The sequence below is a fragment of the Microcebus murinus genome, chromosome 21 (assembly GCF_040939455.1).
Source record: "Microcebus murinus isolate Inina chromosome 21, M.murinus_Inina_mat1.0, whole genome shotgun sequence".
Taxonomy (NCBI): Eukaryota; Metazoa; Chordata; class Mammalia; order Primates; family Cheirogaleidae; genus Microcebus; species Microcebus murinus.
Genome location: NC_134124.1, coordinates 10,636,385 through 10,660,593, shown reverse-complemented (window position 1 = coordinate 10,660,593; position 24,209 = coordinate 10,636,385). Strand labels below are relative to the sequence as shown.

The 24,209-nt window shown below is 34.2% G+C and overlaps 1 protein-coding gene across 3 annotated transcripts in view; it reads left to right on the top strand.

The window, feature by feature from the left end:
* The window catches only part of NR3C1 (nuclear receptor subfamily 3 group C member 1), a 97,244-nt gene extending 73,035 nt beyond the window's left edge, over nucleotides 1-24,209 (top strand). For all 3 annotated transcript variants that reach the window (XM_075996166.1, XM_012748919.2, XM_012748918.2), the window contains exons 3-9: nucleotides 1,593-1,756; nucleotides 5,432-5,548; nucleotides 7,873-8,151; nucleotides 9,208-9,352; nucleotides 10,756-10,886; nucleotides 19,425-19,582; nucleotides 20,102-24,209. In XM_075996166.1, the coding sequence (XP_075852281.1) occupies nucleotides 1,593-1,756; nucleotides 5,432-5,548; nucleotides 7,873-8,151; nucleotides 9,208-9,352; nucleotides 10,756-10,886; nucleotides 19,425-19,582; nucleotides 20,102-20,254 (1,147 nt within the window). In that variant the 3' untranslated portion in view covers nucleotides 20,255-24,209. The remainder of the gene's footprint in view (nucleotides 1-1,592; nucleotides 1,757-5,431; nucleotides 5,549-7,872; nucleotides 8,152-9,207; nucleotides 9,353-10,755; nucleotides 10,887-19,424; nucleotides 19,583-20,101) is intronic.

The window sequence follows — 24,209 nt, the reverse complement described above, 5'->3', positions numbered from 1 at the left end:
TGCCCAAATCTATCAGGGAATCAAGGCCTTGTGATACGGAAACATCAAGAAATTCTTCTTTACAGTGTTCAGAGAACAATGTGAAGCCCTGGGGCCTATTCTCCGAATTGGTGTGGTGGGAACACTGTCCTGTTGACTAAGCCTCTTAGAGAACCAGACACTTTGCAAGGTTCAGGAAGCTTCATGTGAAGAAAATTTAGGTGGAAATTTTGGGTTTACTGGCTTAATTACTTAAGGTAACATTTATATGTGAAGTCATCATTCTACAATTATTACCTTTGAACTTTCATTCCTACACAAAACAGCAAAAAGTTGTTACTTGATAAATATAATTTCTAACCAGACTGATAACTAAAACAGTATCTTAAGTTAGTTTGCTCTGTGAATTAGTTTAAACATGTTTGTAATTGAGATTTAGTACTGTTATTAGCTGAAATAAACAAAAGCAAGCAATAATAAAGGATGACAAGAGACAACAGCCAATCTAAGTTCATTCCTAAATGCCAACTCTTTTAGAGAACAAATTAAAAGTTCTAAAAGAGGTAATGATATGGTTATGAACTTTGTTGTATTGGTGATAAACACTCTTTAATATGTAGAGTTCCCAAAATCAGCAGATTGCTGCTATTCATATTTTTGAAGGTCTGCTTAAGAACACGTGACCAAAAAAGGAATGGGCAGTGTTTAACTATAAGCAGGATAGAAATTCTTTTTAGCTGTTAATATATAAGACAGTTGTGTTGTAAAGTCCGCATGAAAATTACTGAAAAAGACCCGAAAGGCATTCATAGGAACTACAAAAATAAATAAATGGGACCTGATCAAATTAAAAAGCTTCTGCACAGCCAAGGAAACCATCATAAGAGCAAACAGACGATCTAGAGAATGGGAGAAAATATTCTCATGTTGCACATCTGATAAAGGGCTGATAACTAGAATGTATATGGAATTCAGAAGCAACAAGAAATTGTGGTTTCAGCTAGGGTGACATTGGGAATGAGAGAGGTAGGAGCAAACTCTAAGATTGTAAAACAATTGTGACTCTGTGGAAGACATGGGCATAACTGTAATGAGAATTGATTGTATTTAGAAAGATGCCTATATAAGATCTTAAAATTAGGGAAAAATATTGATGTCCTAAGCAATTAAAGGGGTAGGAGGCATCTTTTTGGGGTGATGGAAATATCCTCTCTCTAGATCGTGGTGGTAGACTATTTAACAAAACTCATAAATTATGTACTTAGAAAATAGTAAACATTATTATATGTGGCACCTTAATAAAAGTGATTATAAAAATAAAGCCCAAGCAACTAAAAATAATTGCTACCTAAACCACAACCTCATCATTCCATTTTCTGGACACTTCAGAAGAAATGACCTCATTCTTAATTTTGTATAAAAGAAGAATATAACATTATTTGAATATGTTTAGATGGACATTTTAGTGCCTGGTAGTACTTGAAGTCAGAGTTCAGTGTGTCCAGAGTCAGAGTTCTGCTGACTGAAGAGTGGAAAACTAAGAGAACTGTGTTTTGATACTCCTTTGATAGTCATGACAGTTAAATCCTAACACTGTGTTTCTTCTTCTCTAGCCCTGGACTGAGACCAGATGTAAGCTCTCCTCCATCTAGCTCCTCAACAACAACGGGACCACCTCCCAAACTCTGCCTGGTGTGCTCAGATGAAGCTTCCGGATGTCATTATGGAGTTTTGACTTGTGGAAGCTGTAAAGTATTCTTCAAAAGAGCAGTGGAAGGTAGTGTGTGTTTTGAAGAGTTTTATTTTCCCTCTATTTGGTTCCCATTTCTCAGAGTGGATTTTGAAATTCTCATATGCAAAGCACTTTAAGCTAGATCTCAGTTAAGAGGGGGGAGGAGGGTATTTTAAACACACACATGCAGAACTAGAATGAAACAGTGAAGTATAAATTGATGCAGGAGGGTTTCCTTCTGAATTCCATATACATTCTAGTTATCAGCCCTTTATCAGATGTGCTACATGAGAATATTTTCTCCCATTCTCTAGATCGTCTGTTTGCTCTTATGATGGTTTCCTTGGCTGTGCAGAAGCTTTTTAATTTGATCAGGTCCCATTTATTTATTTTTGTTGTTCCTATGATTGCTTTTGGGGTCTTTTTCGGTTATTTTCATGCTGACTTTAGAACACAGAAGGTTAACAGTAAGACAGTGGTATACTGTGAAACAATGGTGCTACGTTTGGGCAGTAACATAATGGTCAATGTGTTAGAATTATGAGCTTTGACTCCCACAAGTTGGTTGGTTTCATAGCCATCAACTATGCTAGTCTGGCAAAAATGACTCACACTGAGAAGTCTTAGGGGAAATGAAAGACATTCATTTCATTCATTGTTTTTCTATTAAGCCGGGGTGCCAGTGATATAAATACCATTTAAGATTCTATCCCTGTCCTCAGTGTACTAAAGTGAAAGATGAGTTAACAATTACAAGGTACAGAGATTATAATTCAGAGGAGGAAGTGGTAAACTCTGCCTGATGAGATTAAGAAAGAAAGAACTTTAGAGGTGATCTCACTAATTAATACAAACCTTACCCTTGTTGTGGATTCAGGCTGCTGACAGGGCAATGGCATTTTTTCCCTAAATAAGGAGAAATTCATTCCATAGAAAACAGTTATTGGAAGGAATTCTAAAATTTTTTAATATTACCAGTGAATCCTTTTGGAAAAACGTCATGTTGATTTAGTTATTTATAAAGCAGTTGAAGACAGTGTAACCTGAACATATTACCTGAAGCTCTGATTATATTAATTTTAAAGAAATATAATTATTCACTGTGTGAGGATTATTGTTATTTGGCTAGAGATGTGTTTGTATATCCTTGAGACTTAGATGAGTCATTTTCTTTTGTTTGGATTACTTGTTAATACATTAGCAAACTATAAAATTATTCATGTTACCTCACATAGACCACAAGGATGCCAGCTATGGTCAGGGGGGTAGCTCCCACCTATTGAGTTGTAAGTAGAACCCATCCCTGCTTAGTACAATACTCCTAACAAAGTGTATGGTTTTTTAACACATACACAAAAGGAGAAAGCCTCTTCTTGTCCTCACTTTACTTTATTCAGCACTTTTTTAACTGCTTAAGTCAGGTGTCCTCAAACTATGGCCTGCGGGCCACATGCCACCCGCCTAGGACATTGATCCGGCCAGGTGTTTTTGCCGCAGCTGCCTGTCCTGCTTAGCAGCCGACTTGTCCTGGGCCCATAGTGCGCACTCTCCAATGGTCTGAGGGACAGTGAATTGGCCCCCTGTTTAAAAAGTCTAAGGACCCCTGGCTTAAGTATTTACACTGTATAAATTCAGTGATAATAGTAATATAATACAGATGATGCCCCAACTTAGGATTTTTCAACTTTACATGCATTCATTATGCTCCTTTACTTACTATGGGGTTACCTACAGATAAGATATTTTCAGTGCACAATAGGTTTAAGTTGAAGATACACTTTTGACTTACACTGGGTTTACTGGGATGTAAGTTTATTGTTAAGTCAAGGAGCATGTATATGGGTATGTAATATATAATATTGACAAGTTGATTTTTGACAGTGAAATTCAGAATGAGACAGTAGAGTCTGTTCCTCCAAGTGGTAGAAGACATAGGAACTCCAAAATAAAATCTGTGGTTGTCTTATCAAAAGGATTGACAGGAAATGACTATTAGTGGTACATGACCATGTGTTATCAAACACTGAAGACAAGTTAAAACTCATTTTATAGGTAAGGAACAGACAGGCCTTACCCAACTTCATGGTAATAACTAGATAGGACTAATTTTATCTTAAGAAGGTACAATACCTCCCTGAGCAGTATCTCAGAGTTTTAGTTGTACTCAAGACATACCTGAGATAAAGAAATCAATATTTATAAATAAGGCATTGGATTTTTTTTCTATTGTTTCTTCTAGTAACTACAAGTAGTGATTTATTGTAACTGCCTCAGCAATGGATATTGTTCCTACTTTCACTTTATAGAGGATTACTGGGTTAGTGCTTCCATTTCATGTCGAAGTAAAGAAGCTAGGAAACTTACAGAATACAGAAAGGAACTGAAACAGCTGGTACAGACATTTGGCACTGAAGAGGAGCTCTGGAACAAAGCTGAATTGTAGTCTAGTCTATTTAGTCAACTTTGTGGACTATTCATCACAGACAAGGAATTGAACCTGATACAGTTAACCATCTACCCAAAACTAGTATTTAAAGGGCATTGTGATTTATGAATACATTTGCTTTTTCTTGATATAAGAGTTCATTTTCATCCAAATCATGTCTTACGTTGTCTTAGGCATTAAGGATCTTTTCCCAGAAACCAGAACTGGTAGATATTTAACCTAGTGAGTTGACAATTATGATTCTTTTTTTTTTCAAATGTGATTTATTGTAGAGAAATACCCTGCAGAGTCTTGTGAAGACCATCCCCTCTAGTGTAGGGTATATGGACTCTTAGTTACGTAGTGTATCTATGTAGACAAGCTAGTCCTGTGTAGGAGACTTCTTCCAGTGTTTGCCAGGCCAGCAGATGCTCATATAATTTTCTCCAACATTCAATAACCAGATTAAAAGAAGACATCAAGAATGTGCATGTGGGAGGTGGAGACACTTTTAAATTTTCCTTGAAAATTTTTGCCAGGAGAGAACTGTGATTCTACTTCTTAAAACATCATTTAAGTGTTAATTTTAAAGTAACAATCTTTGAGGTCAAAGGTGAATTCAAACATCTTTATATTCTAAAAGCATGTGAAATAATGATCTCTGTAAGATCAATATATAGTAGTTTACTTTGCTAAGTCTAAGTCTGTGATTCATCTGACCAGTGGCTGGCGGCATTAACATTCAAGATTAAATATTGCTGTTTTCCTATCATTTCATTTAAAGTCAGGAGGAGGGGCACATTTTATTTGCATATGGTGGCATAATGCTGAATTTAAATCATTTTCTCTTTGGGACTCCCACATTATTTTCAAACCAGTTTCCTCTGTCTTTAGCCCTTTCAGCATTAGGTCAAAAGTCATAATAAAATAGCAATTACAGACAGCATCTGTAACTGTTAAATTAGTAAAGTATAATTTGTTAAACTGGTTACTTACCATTGGTGGGTAGTGACTGGGACTGTGAGGTTTGTGGGGTACTTTTCTGTTTCTTGATCTAAGAGTTGATTACATGGAGGAGTGCCTTGGCTTGTGAGAATTTATTAAGTACACTCAAGAGTTGTGTACATTTATGTATGTATACTCTAGTAAAGTGTTTTTTGTTTGGTTGGTTTTTAGTTGACCTCTCAACTTTGTAGTGGCAATACGTAGGTAAGAATACTCCCCTAATCAATACCTGTGTGTGTTCCATGTGAAACAAATAGAGGCTGTCTAACAGTTCCATTTATTCCACATAGGACAGCACAATTATCTTTGTGCTGGAAGAAATGATTGCATCATTGACAAAATTCGAAGAAAGAACTGCCCAGCATGCCGCTACAGAAAATGTCTTCAAGCTGGAATGAATCTGGAAGGTAATATAAATACCTGAAAGCAATTGTTTGTCTGTATCACATGAAAATTTAATGTTGTAATTTTGAAGACACAACTAAACAGATGCAATAATTTAGTCAATTCAGCATATCTATTGCTTGAGTAGCATAATTTCATATAATATTGCCCAATAAAAATGGGAATTTCTTTCATGAATAGATCATATTCTATTTATTTACCAGTTCTTATTACACAGAGAATTCAGTACAGCCAGACTCTATACCAAGAAAGGAAATTATGTAATAATGAAACTTGTACAACATGAGGCAACTTTTTCTTTCTTATTCCTTTCTTCAGCCTCAAAACCATTTCCTAGGGTTGGAAATGTTTCTGTATATCATACATTTACATGTTCGTTTTTCTGTCTTTTACGTTTTAGAAATCCCTATGGACATACATGTTTTATAACTCCTCAGAGAGGCATTGGAAAGGCTTTGTTTTGTTTAACTTATAACTAGTTTCAGGGTTTTTCTTTACTTGATAGAGTTTCATATCCCTGTTTACATAACAAGTTGTGTAATTAACATTGATCTCATCATTTAAAAACTTTCCCCTGAAAAAAGTTTGGAATTCTAGTTGAAATTACAAGGTCTATGAAAGTGCTGGTGGTGATCTGATAATCTATGTGTTTAATATTTGTTGTGATGGACTTTTATTCAGAAAGTATGCACCAACAAGCCAGTCACTAGGCATAAAATGAATAAAATGGTGCCTGTATTCAAAGGACTATACTGTCTAGGTAGGTTGCAGAGTCAATCATGACATAGCCTGGCACACCATAAGAGAAATAAAACCACAGGAGCAAGAGGGAAGGTACCAAATTCTGCCCAGGAAGTCAGGGAAGAAGTAACGTTGTATTTTAAGGATACAGACATGATCAGATTTGTCTTTTAGAAAGACTATAGCAGTCATCCAGATGAGAGACGGAGAGAGAATGGAAACCATGTGGTTCTCTTGATAAGAGATATTAACTGTTCGTGCTATCTAGCACTGTGTGTGTGTGTTGTTCAAGTACTTCTTAGATTTATGGGTATGACTAATGAAGGGTCTAATTCCCAGACCACACAAACAGCTGTATGTAAGTTTGAACAGGTTGACTACAGAGTGCCAACATGTTAAATGTTAATTTAAGTAAAATTATAGCTGTCCAGTGTCTTTTAGGTGTTACAAAAGCTGGAGATTACAAATTCATGCAGAAGTTTTCTTTCAGTACCACAAGGGTAATTTATTCCCCACTTTCTTATTCCCTAGCAAATCTCTGGCTAGATTTTACCAAGTTTCATTGTGTTGCTCTCCAATCTCCTGCGTATGTCATATTTTTTGACCATTTAAATATATATTAAGGCACATGAGTTTTCAGTCATTCTTTTGTTTTTTCTCCAGCCCTACTTTTACTAGTTTTCTCTAATCCTATGTTTTCATCTCAGCTATTTTTTATATTTAGAAATAGAGATATGATAGAATTTTATTTGGGTTGGAGCTTTATTCAAATCCTAATGTAGTATGATTGTTTACCCAGTAACATTAAGCATGGAACAGTCGTCCCTATCCAAAGTGTCCTTTGCCTCACTAGAAGATAACCAAGAAGTGACTGACATCTGATTTTTGTATTATCAAGCATACCATCACTGCCATTTCCAATCAGGTCTTTTGTTGTAAGTCTGACAGACTTAGAAGTAAAATTTAAGCATATAATTTAATCTTGTTTACAAAATGGATGTTTCCTGCTCGTAATTTACGTAAAGTTTTTCTTTTCCTCTCCCAAATGTTTTTAGTCCCAAGCGGTATGTATCATATAAAGATAAAAAGGTTTTCTCTATTGTTAGAAAACTGTTTATAGCATGTAATCTGCTGTATCATGTTCCTATCTAGATAAGAAGGTGGCTTTGTACAAGTGTAGAAATAGTGTTGCTCTCTTCATTATATATACTATAATGTAGGTCCTAACCTACAGTTTCTAGATTCTTTTGATAGTAATTTGCTTCATATAGCCAATGAAATGTTTACAATTAGAGTGAAAGTGAGGCAAAAAATAATTTATAGAGGAATCTACAGAGTGATTTGCTCAGATTGTTTTAACATAGTGTTATAAAAAAGTTATTTTGTGTAAAGCATAACCATAATGAAGAAATTATTGGCTTATCAGTAAGGAAAATTAATATTGGAACAGGGTCCTCCTATGTATCGTAATTGCTAAATAAAGTATTTCTCCTGTCTTAAAAGTTGCAGAAATTAAGACCCCTTGAATAAACTACATAGCCCAGACCTTTCCATTCATGTCTATGTATTTTTTTAATACCCACAGCTCGAAAAACAAAGAAAAAAATAAAAGGAATCCAGCAGGCTACAACAGGGGTGTCTCAAGAAAATTCTGAAAATCCTTCCAACAAAACAATAGTTCCTGCAACATTACCACAACTCACTCCTACGCTCGTGTCACTGCTGGAGGTCATTGAACCTGATGTGTTATATGCAGGATATGATAGCTCTGTTCCAGACTCAACTTGGAGGATCATGACCTCACTCAACATGTTAGGGGGACGGCAAGTAATTGCAGCAGTGAAATGGGCAAAGGCAATACCAGGTAAGATGCAAAGGATGACAGAGCTACTGTATAAACCTTTGTATACATTGTCTTGAACAAAAACACTCTGGTCTTTTATCATCTTGATCCCATGGGCTTATATTGTTTCTCTTACTTCTGGGGACTAAGAAGGGGAGAGTCAGGTGAATAACAAAGGTTATGCACTGCTCCCTGCACAGTAATTTCCGATAGGATGATGCAATGTCAGAACTACAGTTACAAAATTCCTTTTACACTGAAGTCTAGGAGAAGAAAATGTATATCTAATTTTATTAGTTTTCCTTCAGTGTATCACTTTTAAAAATCAGGTTATTTACAAAATTGGTAATTATCAGGTGTGTTCACTCTTTGTCAAAATGTACTAAAGTAGAATGATTTTAATGAAATGAAATGCTATACATTGAATGTACATTTTAATCTAATTTTTAAGATAATTTTAAATAAAAAAAGTTTCCCTACTGGAACTTGGTATGGATGGCAGAGGTGAATGTCAGTGTCAACCCTGTCTTTACTATCAAGGCGTACTATCAGGGCAGTTTTTTACTTAAATTCATTAATATGCCAAGCCAGGACTCTTTTTCTTATTTGACACATAATAGCATATCTATGTGTTATATGTGATATTTTGATGCATACAATGTGAAATGATCAAAGCAATGTAATGGGGATACCCATCATCTCAAATATTTGGGAACATTCCAGATCTTCTCTTCTAGCTATTTTGAAATATACAATAAATTATTGTTAACTATAGTCACCATATTGTGCTACTGAATACTAGAACGTTATTCCTTTTATTTAACTATATTTTTGTACCCATTAACCAAACCCTCTTCATCTCCCCCTCCTGGCCACTGTTCCTAGCTTCTGATAACCACCAAGGCAAGACCCTTGGCTTTCTGTTTAGTTCATGTTTACTTAAGTGGGCAAAAGTGACAAAAACTGGCTACTTATAGTGAATGCTATTAAAAAACACAGCTAAGTAATCTAATTGTTCTTCGGCAGTTCCCGAAGAAATAGAGTTGTTGCCTCATACCTTCATTTCTATTTATTCAGGATTCAGGAACTTGCATCTGGATGACCAAATGACCCTCCTGCAGTACTCGTGGATGTTTCTCATGGCATTTGCCCTGGGATGGAGATCATACAGACAAACAAGTGCAAACATGCTGTGTTTTGCTCCTGATCTGATTATTAATGAGTAAGTTGTATGTGAATCATTTTTCCTGAATTTATAGGCTATAGCTGATGGACTGCTATTGTGATAATTCAGGACTGAATCGATCCTACCGCATATCTAGGAACTGGGCACACTTGAAATAGAATTGTTTATCAATGCATTCTACATGAGTAAATTCATCTTTAGTAGTTTTCAGGGTGCCACATTAAAAGTAACAGTGGCAAACAGAAATGTGTCTAGTGTGGCAAAGAGTATGGAAATTAACACTGGTTGATGAACAGGGTATGTTTGGAGAAAGGAAGATTTGAGAGCAATGAGGACAGCTTAAAGAGATACTCTATGAAGATATGGAAAAGCGTTTATTTGAGCTGGATGTTAAATGGGAGGGCCTGACTTATGATATAGTAAGCTCCCCTAGTAAAGACTAGATAGTAGCCCCAGGTATCTTAAAAGAAATTCTTAGAGTAATTCTAGATCCAGGACACTTTTCCTTATACTACTGCTAGGTAATTCCAACGCCACATATCAGGCAGGGTGAGTAAGAATTCAGTTTTCTCCTCTATTAGGAAAACTAGTCTAAAAGTCCTGGCTGAACCATTAAATTAAACTTGGTATTGTTTCATTGTATTTACTCAGTGATATTTCCAAGTGCCAGGAACTATGTTAGGAGCTTGGGGCATAATAGCAAACAAAATAGATGATGCCTCTGCTAAGATTCTCATAGGAGAATTCAAATAACCAAAATTATTTCATAGAGCCATCATCTAATAGTGTGACTAAGGGCAAAGAGTATGGTGGATATACTACTTTAGATTTTGTGACTACAGAAGGCCTCTTAAGCAGCTGAAGAAAAAACGGTACAAAAGAACAAGCTGTACGAAAGGGTAAGGCATTCCAGGAAGAAGAAACTGGTACAAAGAGTTGAAACAAGTTTGGCATCATGTATGGGTATGAATTTAGAGAAGTGAACGGGGGCCAAGATAAGCAGAATCTTATAGGCCATTTAATAGAATTTCCATTGTAGTCTAGGAACAAAAAGAAGCCAAAATGGATTAGAAGGGTAGGATCAAAACTGTGTTGTCTAACTATATTAGAATGATAAACTTTGGTTTAAATGAGCAACTGATGATAAATTCTATAAGAATAAATTCTAAATACTTAAGTAAACAGAATACCTAACATACATGATAGGAAATACTACCTCCAATATAAAATTAGATTATGCATTAGTCTCTGTAGATCCAGGAACAAGTTTTAGGGAAGTTTTCTACAATTCTGATTCTATCGGGAATTAGCATGACTAGCAGTAGTTATAGTTTCCTTTATGAGTTCATAGTTTTACAAAATAAAGCCCCAAGAAACCTTTTTTTTGGAACTAGCACTATTTCTTTGTTACTCAAACCCTGGTAATTTGTACTTCACAGGCAAAGAATGAGTCTACCCTGCATGTATGACCAATGTAAACATATGCTGTATGTTTCCTCTGAATTACAAAGGCTTCAGGTATCTTATGAAGAGTACCTCTGCATGAAAACCTTACTGCTTCTCTCTTCAGGTTGGTATAATACCTATTTACTTCTATATATGTCAAAAGCATGAACTATGAAAGTCTCAAAACAAGGGTTTATTTATATACAGAACTAATAATGATACCAAGATTCATGAAATAGAGAGAGGTATATGAGTGGCACAGGGAATTTGTACCGACTCTTTTTTCCCCTTCATTTGAGCATACCACTATATAAGACATTGGGTCAAAAATTTCAATGGTATTACTAGTTGAGGGATTGGTTAATGCAGCTTGGAGCTAGACTGTTAGAGATATTCTGTTTCACAATCTTGAAAGTTTAGGTAAAGCTACTGGTATAAAAATTTCAGTGACATTATTTTCAGGTAGCAAAGACAAATATGTCCTTCAGTAGGTGAATGGAATGTTGCATACATGTTCTTACACATTTTGTCCAAACCCATACAATGTCCAATACTGAGTGAACCCTAATGTAAACTAGGGGCTTTGGGTGTTGTGTCGATGCAGGTTCATTAAGTTGTAATCATGGTGGGGGATGTCAATAATGGGGAGGCTATCCATGTGTGGGGCACGAGGTGTATGGAAAATCTCTATACCTTCTCCCAGTTGTGCTATGAACTTAAAACTGCTCTAAAATAAATCTTTATTATAAACTTTAATTTGATATATTTGTATTGGCATGGTCTGATGTTTAATAAAATACTGAGTCAATGGCTAAATACTTCTTTCATATAAAAAAAGTCTTCATTCCATTAGTAACTTATCAAATGGCTTAAGCTATGGATGTTGCACATTACTGTATCTATTTAACCATTTCCAAAGCATACATCTGTCTTAACACTTTCATACTATCTTTGCTTTGCAAAATGTTTTAGTTTAAAGGATATAAGAAATATTAAGAATATTTCAGAGAACCTAGTAAAAAATCCTCACTGTAAAGATCATTGCTCGAGGCTTGTTTAACAAGTATACTGCTACAGATAACAGTAAAGAAGTAAACTATTACATCAAGTTCTGATCGGGACTTCATCGCGTTACAGTTCAGTGCCTAGATACTAACCACCTTATTTGTAAAACATAACAATTTGAATTTTATATATACCAGACTCACTGAGCTATATTTTTTTCATTATAGATAAAAAGCACATTGAATTAGTACGTATCACAAATTCTTTTTTTTTTAAAAAAAAGAACAGAATCACAAGGATGAGAATACATACCTTAAGATGTAGACTTCTGTTCTGATGGACTGTGGAAATTGGTACCATAACCTTCCACTACAGAATGCAGGAACCAATGGAGGGGAGGTACACTCTGAAGTTAGCTTTCCCATTGATGGCATTTAGTATAAATGAAAATATAAGTGAAATTGAAAAAGCAATGGATGGATCTAAAAGCAGATGAGACACTTAAACTGAAATATGTATCTGAGGAAATACAATTTTTTAAAAGGCAAACACATCTGTGTGTGTGTGTATATATATATCACAAGAAAAAGTTATAGAAACTGAAAACCAATGACTTTTCTTAGCTCCATCAGAGAATTGAGGTCACAAGGCAAACCACCACCTCAGCATCTGGAGAAACAGATAAATACAGAGAACCACAGCCAAGAGCAGCTTACTGGGAACAGAAGCCACTGGAGCTAGTGACTGATAGGAAGACTGCAGTAATTTTAATGAATTATCGAAAGCTGAGTAAGGACTAGCTTCAGGGTTAAAAACTCCCAGGGGCCCAGCCTTTGGGGGGGTTCCCCACAATTTCTTGGGTTTACCCCAGAAAATTTCTAACCTCCAGAAACTCCACCATGTTCTTACAGTGAGGATGAGAGAAAAATTCCCTCATTTTTCTGGTAGGGGAAAATAAACATGGAGAATGTTCTTCACAACAAAGACCTGCCCTCCAAGGGAAACTCTAACACTTTATGAGGGCTCTATCTGACCTAGGGGAAAAGGTGAATAGAGGATTCTCACAATAGGGGAGAGGAGGCTAAAAAACATTTCTGAAGGTTACAGCCCAGGGATTCAGGCCCACTAAAAAATCTGAGATTTAATTTAAGATTATAAAAACACATCACCTCCCCAACACCTTACCAAACAGGGCTCCAGTAATAGCAACAGTGGCTTACAATTGAGAACAAGCTGCTTAGGGAGTTCTTAGGGAAATCCAGAGACAACAGAGGAGAAAATAGAAAAACAAGGAAACTGGAGGAACTGAAGGCTCTTGTATCTACAGCAAACATTACATACAGCCCTGCTCCTAGCTAGAGTAACATGAAACCTCACACTAAAAGTCTAATTACCACAGTCTGAAGAGACAAAACAAGCATCAGAAGCAGTCCCTCAGATATGACACAAATATTGAAATTATTAGATAGGGAATTTAAGATAACTATAATTAATATGTTAAAAGCTTCAATGGAAAAAGTAGACAGCATACAAGAACAGATGGGTAACATAAGCAGAGTGTGGAAACTAAAAATAATGCTAAGGAATTAAAAATACTGTGACAGAAATGAAGAATGATATTGAAGGGCTCATCAGTAGACTGGGCACAGCCAAGGGAAGAATCAATGAGCTTAAAGATGGGTCAATAGAAACGTCCCAAACTCAAATACAAAAAGAAAACTTTTCATTCTTTTTTTTTTCTTTGTATTTGCAAAAGGGGCAATATACAAGTAATAGGAATACCAAAAAGAGAAAGAAACAGAAGAAATAATTACAAGTAATAATAGCTGAGTATTTTTCATAATGATCCAGGAACCTCAGTACCAAACAAGATAAATACCCAAACATCCACACCTAAGAAATGTAATCAAACTATAGAAAACCAAAGATGAAAACTTTTGAAAGAAGCCAGAGGAAAAAAACAGCTGACTTATGTAAGTCTGACTTCTATCAGAGTTCTCATCAGAAATCATGCAAACAAGAGAGTAAAGTGAAATACTGTGTTAAAGAAAAAAAAAAAAAATACCATGTAGAATAGTGTATCCAGAAAAATTATCCTTCAGAAATGAAGGAGAAATAAAGACTTATTAAAATAAAAACAAAGAATTTGTCAACATTAGCCCTTCTTTTCATGTAACGTTTAAAGTTCTTCAGAGGGAAGGAAAATGATATGCCCGAAACATGGATCTAAAAATGTAAGGAAGAGAATTAGTAAAGGAATAAAGGTAAAATAAAATATTTCATTTTAGTCCTAATCTAATAGATAACTATTTAAGGTAACAGTAAGAATGGAGTGGATGATTAAAAATATGGATAAGTGAAAGGAATGACAGCAATGTTAAGGGATGTGAGGGAGGAACTGGAAATACTTTGTTATAAGGTACCTGCACTACCTACAAAGTGGCATAATGTTATCTGAAAGGGTATGTAGATTACTTGTAAATGTATATTGCAAATTCTAGGGAAACCACTAAAAATTTTTAAAAAGTAGTAATTGATATGCTAAGAGAGGAGAGAAAATAGAATCATATGAAATGCTCAATGAAAACAGAGGACAAGATAAAAAAGGAAGCAAATAATAAGTGCCTTGAGTAAAATCAGTTACAAACATGGTAGATATTCATCCAACCATATCTGCAATCACTTTAAAGTGGAATAGTCTAAATACACTAGTAGTCTTTTTTTTAAATGAAGGTGAAAATAGTTTGCCACCACAGACCCTCATTAAAAAAATACTTATAAAGCTAAAGGAAAGTAATCCCATCTTTAGGGAGGACTAAAGAACAAAGAAAGTGCTATATATGTAGGTACATTTAAACTAATGTCTCCTATGTGTATAAAGTAACAATAGTAATAATATCTTTGGAGCTTAAAAAAATAGAAGTATACAATAATTGCACATAAGCCCAAAGGGGAGTTTGGTAAGAATGAATATTTAAAGATGACAATTACAAATAAAACATGGAAAGTACCAAACCATAAGGGGAAGGGGGAGCATAAGAAAAAGAATTCAAAAGAATGAAAGATATGAGGGGGGGCACACAAACATGATAAGAATTAACAGATAAGGTACAATAGTACAGATATATCAGTATTCATTAAATGTAGAGATGGACTGAATGCTCTAAGGCTCCAAGCTAAACTGAAATACTGACTTAAAAAATAATCCAACTTTATGATATTTATCAGAGATATGTCTGAATAAAGACAGTGAAAGACTGAAGTAAAGGATCTACTATGCACAGTGTACCCCACGAGATAGCAAACTTTTTCTGTAAAGGGCCAGATGGTACATATTTTCAGCTTCGCACAGGTTCTGTCACAGCTACTCAGCTCTGCCCTTGTGGCATGAACACAGTCATTGACAATACTTGAACAGAACAGGCATGACTGTGTTCCAGTAAAACTTTTGCAAATATGGGCTACAGTTTGCTAGCCCCTACTTTAACCAAAAGAAAACTGAAGTAGCTAAATTATTACCAAACAAAATAGCCTTTAAGGCAGAACACAGTTATGCATAGAAGATACTCATTATATAAAGCATTCTATTCACCAGGAAAATTCTAGATATATACCTTCCAAAAAAATTAAAAATAATTCATAGAGCTAAAGGAATATTTAGCTAACTCTTACAAATATAGTGACATTTTTATCATATCTTTCTCACAATCAATAAATCAAGCGGACATAAAAAATAAATAAGGATGTGGACATACACTTCAAAAGTGTGAGATCATTGCAACAAATGATGAGTGTATGTTTAAATTTATTTTTAAAACTGTCAAACTTTTCCACAATCACTATAACATAATTCACCAGAAATAGGTGAAACTTAAGATACGCTCCACATCCTCCTGTACACTTGGTATTACCAATCTCCTTCATGGTAACCATTCTAATGATTACACATGTTAAGCACCTTTTCACAGGCTTATTGGTCATCTGTATTTCTTCTTTGCAGATGTGCCTCTTTGAAGTTTCTGTCATTTTTTAATTGAATTGTTTATCTTATTGAGATATAACAATTCTTCATATTTTCTGGCTATAAGCCCTTTTTCAAACATGTATTTTGCAAATGTTTTCTTTCAGTCAATGGATTGCATTTATTTTCTTAACAGTCTTTCAAATAGCCAGAAGTTCATAATTTTGATGAAGGCCCATTTGTCCATTTTTTTCTTTTATGGTTCATATCTTTGTGTACCAAGAAATGTTTGCTTAGCCTAGTGTTAAAAACATTTTCTACTGTATGTTTTCTTCTAGAAATTTTGTCCTTTTACCTTATATAAAAAATAACTTGAAATGAATCATATACCTAAGCATATATGATGTGATGTGTAAGGCACAAAGTTACATTTTTTTCCAAATGCATATCCAATGGCTTCAAGACTGGACTGCCTGTTCCTTATTGAATTACTTGGCAAGTGTAGTTTTATGACTTAACATGCATTTGTCTAGCGACTAATCATGTTCATACCAGCATTCTTCATAATAGCAAAAAACAAAAAATATAATTTTTTGTCATATGCTTTTTTGCATCAAGATCATCATATAGTTTTTCCTTTTTAGTCTCATAATATGGTGAGATACAAGGTTTGATTTTTGAACATTTGACCAGCTTTGCATTCTGGGATAAACCCTGCTTGGTTATAATATAGTGTCTTTTTTATATATCGCTGAATTTAGTGTGCTAAAATTTTGCTAGGTATTTTTGCACGTAAATCCATAAGGGATGTGGTTCCACAGCTTTGTTACAATGTGTTTGTATGGCTTTGTGATAATTTGGTATTATTTCTGCCTTAAATGTCTAGTGACATTCACCAGTGACACTATTTCGGTTTGGAGCCTTTCATATAGCAAGATTTTACAAGTTCATCAAGTTTTTACTACATATTTATTTTTCTTGAGTGAACTTTGTTGGTTTACATCTTTCAGGAAACTGAACTATTTCATCCAAATGTTGAATTTCTTGGCATAAAGTTATAATATTCCCTTTCAAATCTCTTCTGCTATATTCCCTTTCATTCCTGACATTGGTACTTCATATATTCTTGCTCTTTTTCCTTATCAGTCTGGCTGACAGTTTTCCAATTTTACTAATGTTTTCATAGAACCAGCTTTGTATTTGTTTTCTTTCTTGTACATGCATGTTCTTAGTTATTGATTTCTACTCTTTATATCCTTTCCATTTTTCTTGTGTTTCATTTTGTTTACTTGTTTGTTAAGATGGAAGCTTATATAATTGAGACCTTTCTTTTCTAACAAAAGCTTTTAATGCTATGAATTTCCCTCTAAGCACTGTTTTTACTGCATCCTACACATTTGGGTATGTCATATTTTTATTCAATACAAAAGATTTAAAATTTTTTCTTATGGTGTCTTTTTAATCCATAGATTACTTAAAAGTATGTTGTTAAATTCCAAAATTTTCTCGGATATGTTGACTTCTATTTTAATTTTTCTTAGAGCATTTTTTGTGTGACTTAATGCTCCTAAATTTATTCAGACTTGTTTTATATCCTAGATTATGATCCATTTTGGTAAATGTCCTATATATATATGAAAAGAATGCTGTTCTTGGGTAGAATATTTTATATATGTTAATTAAGTCACATTATTTGATAGTGTTACTTACATCCTGTATATTCTAACTGATTTTCTAATTACTTTATCAGATACTGAGAGAGGTATTCAAATCTCCAAGTCTAATTATGGATTTGTCTGTTTAGTTTCATCACTTTTAATGTCATTTATTTTAGGGATTTTTTTTTTTATTTCAAAGTATTAGTTAAGGAGGTATAAGTCCTTTTGTTACATGGCTATCTTGTAGAATGCTTAGATCAGAGACCATCATGCATTCTGAAGCTGTCATTTGATGATGCAAACACATTTAGGATTATGTCTCCTAGATAAAGACAATGACAACCAAGTATATCTCCAGACATTGTCAAATGTCCCCTTGGGGCAAAATCTCCCCGTCTCCATTTGAGAAGCAGTCATCTTTGTTTGAAGACTAATTTAGCCTTATTTCTAAGATGTGGCCCTATTTAGGTCTCTACTGAATGCCTCCATTAATGAGATTTTTCTGTTCAACCCAGCAAGACTGCTGGACTCTGGGTTTCCCTTCCCTTCATTGCAGTATGATAATTACTTTCAAGCAAAATAAGCCTAGAATTAAGACTTGTTACTCCTGAACTACGTATGGCTCACTGATTTGATTTGTTTCCCTTTTTGCAGGGATCATAATCATGCACTGTTTGTTGTCCAGTATATAAAATTAGCTGTCCAGTTTTTATAGCATAAGGGGAATTCTAGACTATTCTTACTCTCTATGACCAGAAATGGATGTTATGTTCGTGATTTTAACATTAAACAGTTGAAAACATGTGAACAGCCCAGAAATTTGAGATGGATGAAATTCTTTTAAATGTAGGTATTAATAGGGCCTCATCATAATTATTTTTAGAATTAGTACTAACTAGCAGGAAAAAAAAATTATAAATAAGCAACCACTATTTTAAATGTTTGCAATAATTATCTGTAATACAGTAATATAGAATTAACCCATTGTTAACATGGTGTGCCCTTAGCATTCCTAATTAAGTAATCTTCATTTTTGCCTTAATACCATCATCTTAGTATAGAATCAAAACATTTTTGTACATATTCATTGGTTTCATTTTAATCACAATCCACTGAGAAAGACAGCAGGAAACAGGCTCAGAGTACATAATATCTCTGAGAAATTCTGACATTCAGAAGTCTGCCTAACTTTGTTTGTATTAAACATTTAGCTTTTCTTAAATTTTGACCACCAAATCCTTTTTCTCTCCCTCTATTGTTAACCCAGAACCAGTGTTTCTAGGCGCACACTGTGAAATGTAGCCCTCTACAAAAGTCATGATCTCTACAAGACTAAGTAAAACCACAATTAACCCTCTGTTCATTGTCATTACTAGTACCAATTTTTGAAGAGTAATATGTAAAAAAAATTCATTTTATACCCATTTTACAGCCCAGAACCCACGAGCTATTTTTAGTATTTCTCAGTATATCAGGAAAAGCAGGTTTCTGCTCCTTAATAAGGCATATCCTATAAGCTATATAAAAAATCATGTTTCCTTTTAGATTGGAATCATATCAACTCAATATATTAACACATTAAAAATATACTGCATGTTGATTTACAAGTTCTAATTAACCAGTGACATCACACATAGGCTAGGATCTAACTGGTAGAAGAAACACTGTTGTTAATAGCCTTCTAAGTCAATACTAGAATTAAACTCAAGTACAAGATGACAGCCAAAGTTAACTAATCACTGTATTATTTCATTTGGTCTTCAAAGTAGCTTTGTGAACTGGGGAAGAAGGTACTACCACCAGCTCTATTTTATAGATGAGAAACCAAGTGATTTACTAAAGCTTAAGTCCTCCAGTTCTCTATTATCCCATATTCTCTCCTATAGTTTCATAATCCTTTGAAAATGCTTATATTTTATAATGTATTAAGAGTGTATAGACAATATAAGTCATAGAGTTTGCTATTAAATGTCCTTCTTGGATGTATAAAAAGTTATGGCAAGAAAATCCTTTAATTGACTCCATCTTAACCTTTTAGTTCCTAAGGATGGTTTGAAGAGTCAAGAGCTATTTGATGAAATTAGAATGACCTACATCAAAGAGCTAGGAAAAGCTATTGTCAAGAGAGAAGGAAACTCCAGTCAGAACTGGCAGCGATTTTATCAACTGACGAAACTCTTGGATTCCATGCATGAAGTAAGTGTCAAAGCATAAGAAGAATTTTCTGGGACACAAAGTTTGTTTTCATTAGTGCAAGTGATTATATACCAATAATTTTTAATCCCAGTTTGTGGATTTTGGTGACAGTTATTACATTTTCCTAAGGCCAATTATGAAATATCACTTCATCTAGTCATGTGCATATAAAATAACCATTAAAGAATTTCATAGCTATTTTTTAAAAGGTAGAATTCCATCTTTATGTATGATTAATCCATTAAATTAGAATAATATGCCTTTCATATATTATGGTACTATAGTTCATCATGAAATATTTAATTTCATATAATACTATATACAATTAAAGGAATTTAAAATGTATTTTGTATGTAAGTGCTTATTATATTTAAGCTTCTTTTTCACCTGGGGAATTCCAGTAGAGATTGGTATATTCTAGGTCTGATGTTAAGAAAAAAAAAAAAGAGGCCAATAAACATGAGATGTTCCTGCTGATCAGTTTTGAAGCCTAATCATTACTATTATCTTCTCTTGCAGGTGGTTGAAAATCTCCTTAACATTTGCTTCCAAACATTTTTGGATAAGACCATGAGTATTGAATTCCCAGAGATGTTAGCTGAAATCATTACAAATCAGATACCAAAATATTCAAATGGAAATATCAAAAAACTTCTTTTTCATCAAAAGTGACTGCCTTAATAAGAAAGGTTGCCTTAAAGAAAGTTGAATTTATAGCTTTTATTGTACAAACTACCAGTTTGTCCTGTAGAGGTTTTGTTGTTTTATTTTGTATTTTTTGTTTTTGTCTGTTTTGTTTTAAATACGCACTACATGTGGTTTATAGAGGGCCAAGACTTGGCAACAGAAGCAGTTGAGTCATCACTTTTCAGTGATGGGAAAGTAGATAGTGAAATTCATTAGCTGGTCTATCCCAGAAAATAGAAACAGTAACGTGGAAGTAATCGCCACTGTCAGAGAAGGATGGCACCTAAACCACCAGTGCCCAAAGTTTGTGTGATGAACTTTCTGCTCATACTTTTCACAGTTGGCTGGATAAAATTTTCTAGACTTTTTTGTTGGTGTATTTTCCCCTGTATAGTTAGGATAGCATTTTTGATTTATGCATGGAAACCTGAAAAAAGTTTACAAGTGTATATCAGAAAAGGGAAGTTGTGCCTTTTATAGCTATTACTGTCTGGTTTTAACAATTTCCTTTCTATTCAGTGAACTACGCTTGCTCATTTTTTCTTACATAATTTTTGTATTCAAGTTATTGTACAGCTGTTTAAGATGGGCAGCTAGTTCATAGCTTTCCTAAATAAACTCTAAACATTAATCTTCGGTGTGAAAATGGGTTGGTGCTTCTAACCTGATGGCACACAGCTATCAGAAGACCACAAAAATTGACTCAAATCTCCAGTATTCTTGTCAAAAAAAAGCTCATATTTTGTATATATCTGCTTCAGTGGAGAATTATATAGGTTGTGCACATTAACCGTCCTAAGTGGTATATAGCACCTAGTCCAGTGACCTGCTGGGTAAACTGTGGATGATGGTTGCAAAAGACTAATTTAAAAAATAATAACTACAAAGAGGCCCCGTTTGTACCTAATGCCCTTCTCTACAATGGTTAGATAGCAAGAAAGTTGGTAAACTGCTTTTCGGGACCTTTTGTAGTAGCTTGCGTAACTTCTTAAAAGTTATGATTCCAGATAAGCTGTGACTCAGCTGAGAGATTTTTAATCAGAGCAAGTAATCCCCCTAAGTAAAATTTACCCCAAAACTAAATCTCTAATATGACAGAAGAAAAGTGGCTAGATACCCATTTTCACATTCCCATCTGTCACCAATTGGTCAATCTTTCCTGGTGGTACAGGAAAGAAAGCTCAGCTACTGATTTCTGTGATTTAGAACTGTATGTCATACATCCCTGTTTGTAAAACTATACATCCCTACATGTGCCATAGAGTTTAACACAAGTCTTGTGAATTTCTTCACTGTTGAGAATTATCATTTTAAACAAAATAGAAGCTGTAGTAGCCCTTTCTGTGTGCACCTTACCCACTTTCTGTAAACTCAACATATTTACTAAGCCACAAGAAATCTGATTTCTATTCAAGGTGGCCAAATTATTTGTGTAATAGAAAACTGAAAATCTAATATTAAAAATATGAAACTTCTAATATATTTTTATATTTAGTTATAGTTTCAGATATATATCATATTGGTATTCACTAATCTGGGAAGGGAAGGGCTACTGCAGCTTTACATGCAATTTATTAAAATGATTGTAAAATAGCTTGTATAGTGTATAATAAGAATGATTTTTAGATGAGATTGTTTTATCACGACATGCTATATATTTTTTGTAGGGGTCAAAGAAATGTTGATGGATAACCTATATGATTTATAGTTTGTGCAAGCATTCATACAGGCAACAACGGTCTCAGAAACCAAATAGGTTTCCTCTAGGGGAAGAGGGAGATGAAGACTGCCCTGTATGCAGCGAAGGTTGCTGAGGCTCTGACCCGATCATCAGATTAGAGAGGAAGTAATCCTCTGCCTCCCATTCTGACCACCTTCTCATTCCAACAGTGAGTCTGTCGGCACAGGTTTAGTGTACTCAACTGTGTAAATGGGGGACAGAAAGGTGGTGTTAGCATATCTATAGGCACCATCTAATAACGGGGTTATTTTCACATATGGCTTCTCCAACAAGTAAATGAAAACAGAGGCTTCAGGAGTTTGGCAATAATACACAGAGGTACCAGCAATATGTAAATAGTGCAGAATTTCACAGGTTGCCAATAATACACTAATTCCTTTCTATCCTACAGTAAGAGTTCATTTCAAAAAAAAAAAAAAATAGGACATGTTTTCTGTTTTCTTTGAATACTTTTTTTGAATGTTCTTTGTTATTTTCAGTATTTTGGAGGAATTATTTAATAAAATACATAATCATTTGCTTTTTGAATGCTCTCTAAAAGGGAATGTATTATTTGAAGATGGTTTGTAACCCGGCTGGATGTGAAATTTAGGTGCCTAAGAAATACTGCTTGAATATGATCAGTGACAGTGTTAAGTTTCAAAAGGGCTTCTAAAAAGTACATTATCTTGTATTTATATAATGTTATATGGTTAAAACCAGAAAGCACATCACACAGTCTTATTTTAGTCCCAACAACCTTGGCACTCGAAAAAACAGAGCTCGGTGAAAAAAGATATGTGCATTTTAGTTGTTTTATGACTGTCAGTTGATTTCCTATTGACAACATAGGAGGCTTTTTGTTAAATGGAAAAAGAAGCTGTGCCCTTTTAAAATATGTGGGTAAGAACGTTATCTTAATTATGTTTGAGTATAATTATGGATTTAAGTGAAAAAGATATGATGCTGTTTGAGAGCAGCTTTGTTTTCTATGTATGTGGTATCTTACCATCCCAAACTACTGAAGTTTATAGCAACTTTAATGACAGTTGGTGACATGCCTAGGTGACTCAACAAATCCCGTAAAGTATTTTTAATTAGTGGTGGAGTAAAGTGACCCTTTCAGTGTTTAGATATTCTTGTGGGATACTATACAAGCAAAACTGAGGGACTAAGGACATAACACTTTTTGGGCATATATATACACACCCAAGAACCTGAAAGAGCACCTGCCTTCTCTTAAAAAACAAAACAAACAAAACCTAACATGATTAGTAAATATAAAGTGCTTGATAATTAACATAGGATAAGCTCTGGGTATGCACATGGAGGAAAACTGGCCTCACTTCAGAATTTGGGTTGGGGAGATGGGCAATTCCAATTTTACTTAAGTCTTACCATTTTAGTTCCCTTTTAAATAATCTAAAACTACATCACCATGAAATGAACATTATCATACTTTGATCTGTCAAAACTCAAGAACCATGGCAGCCTTAAATGAGATTTCAATCTTGGTTGATCACCCCAACAACTGTAGCTGTAGATGAATGTGTTTTTTTTTATGTGCCTGGTTTCAGTGTTGGAAGGGAAAATAAAAGTGTAAGGACGACACTTTAAACCATTTTGGATGGAAGTTTCATCATTTTCCAGACTATTTTCAATCAACCTGGTCCACCAAGGATTAGTGAACACGTTTTCAGGAAAGGATTAGCTTCTCTCTAGAAAATATCTGAAAGAAGGATTTTATTTTCTGATGAAAGGCTGTATGAAAATACCCTCCTCAAATAACTTGCTTAACTACATATAGATTCAAGTGTGTCAATATTCTATTTTGTATATTAAACAAATGCTATATAATGGGGACAAATCTATATTATACTGTGTATGGCATTATTAAGAAGCTTTTTCATTATTTTTTATCACAGTAATTTTAAAACGTGTAAAAATTAAAACCAGTGACTCCTGTTTAAAAATAAAAGTTGTAGTTTTTTATTCATGCTGAATAATAATCTGTAGTTAAAAAAAAATGTCTTTTTACCTACGCAGTGAAATGTCATACTTGTGTGGAAATGTTTAACTTTTATTTTTCATTTAAATTTGCTGTTCTGGTATTACCAAACCACACATTTGTACTGAATTGGCAGTAAATGTTAGTTAGCCATTTATAGCAATGCCAAATATGGAGAAACATCATAATAAAAAAAATCTGCTTTTTCATTA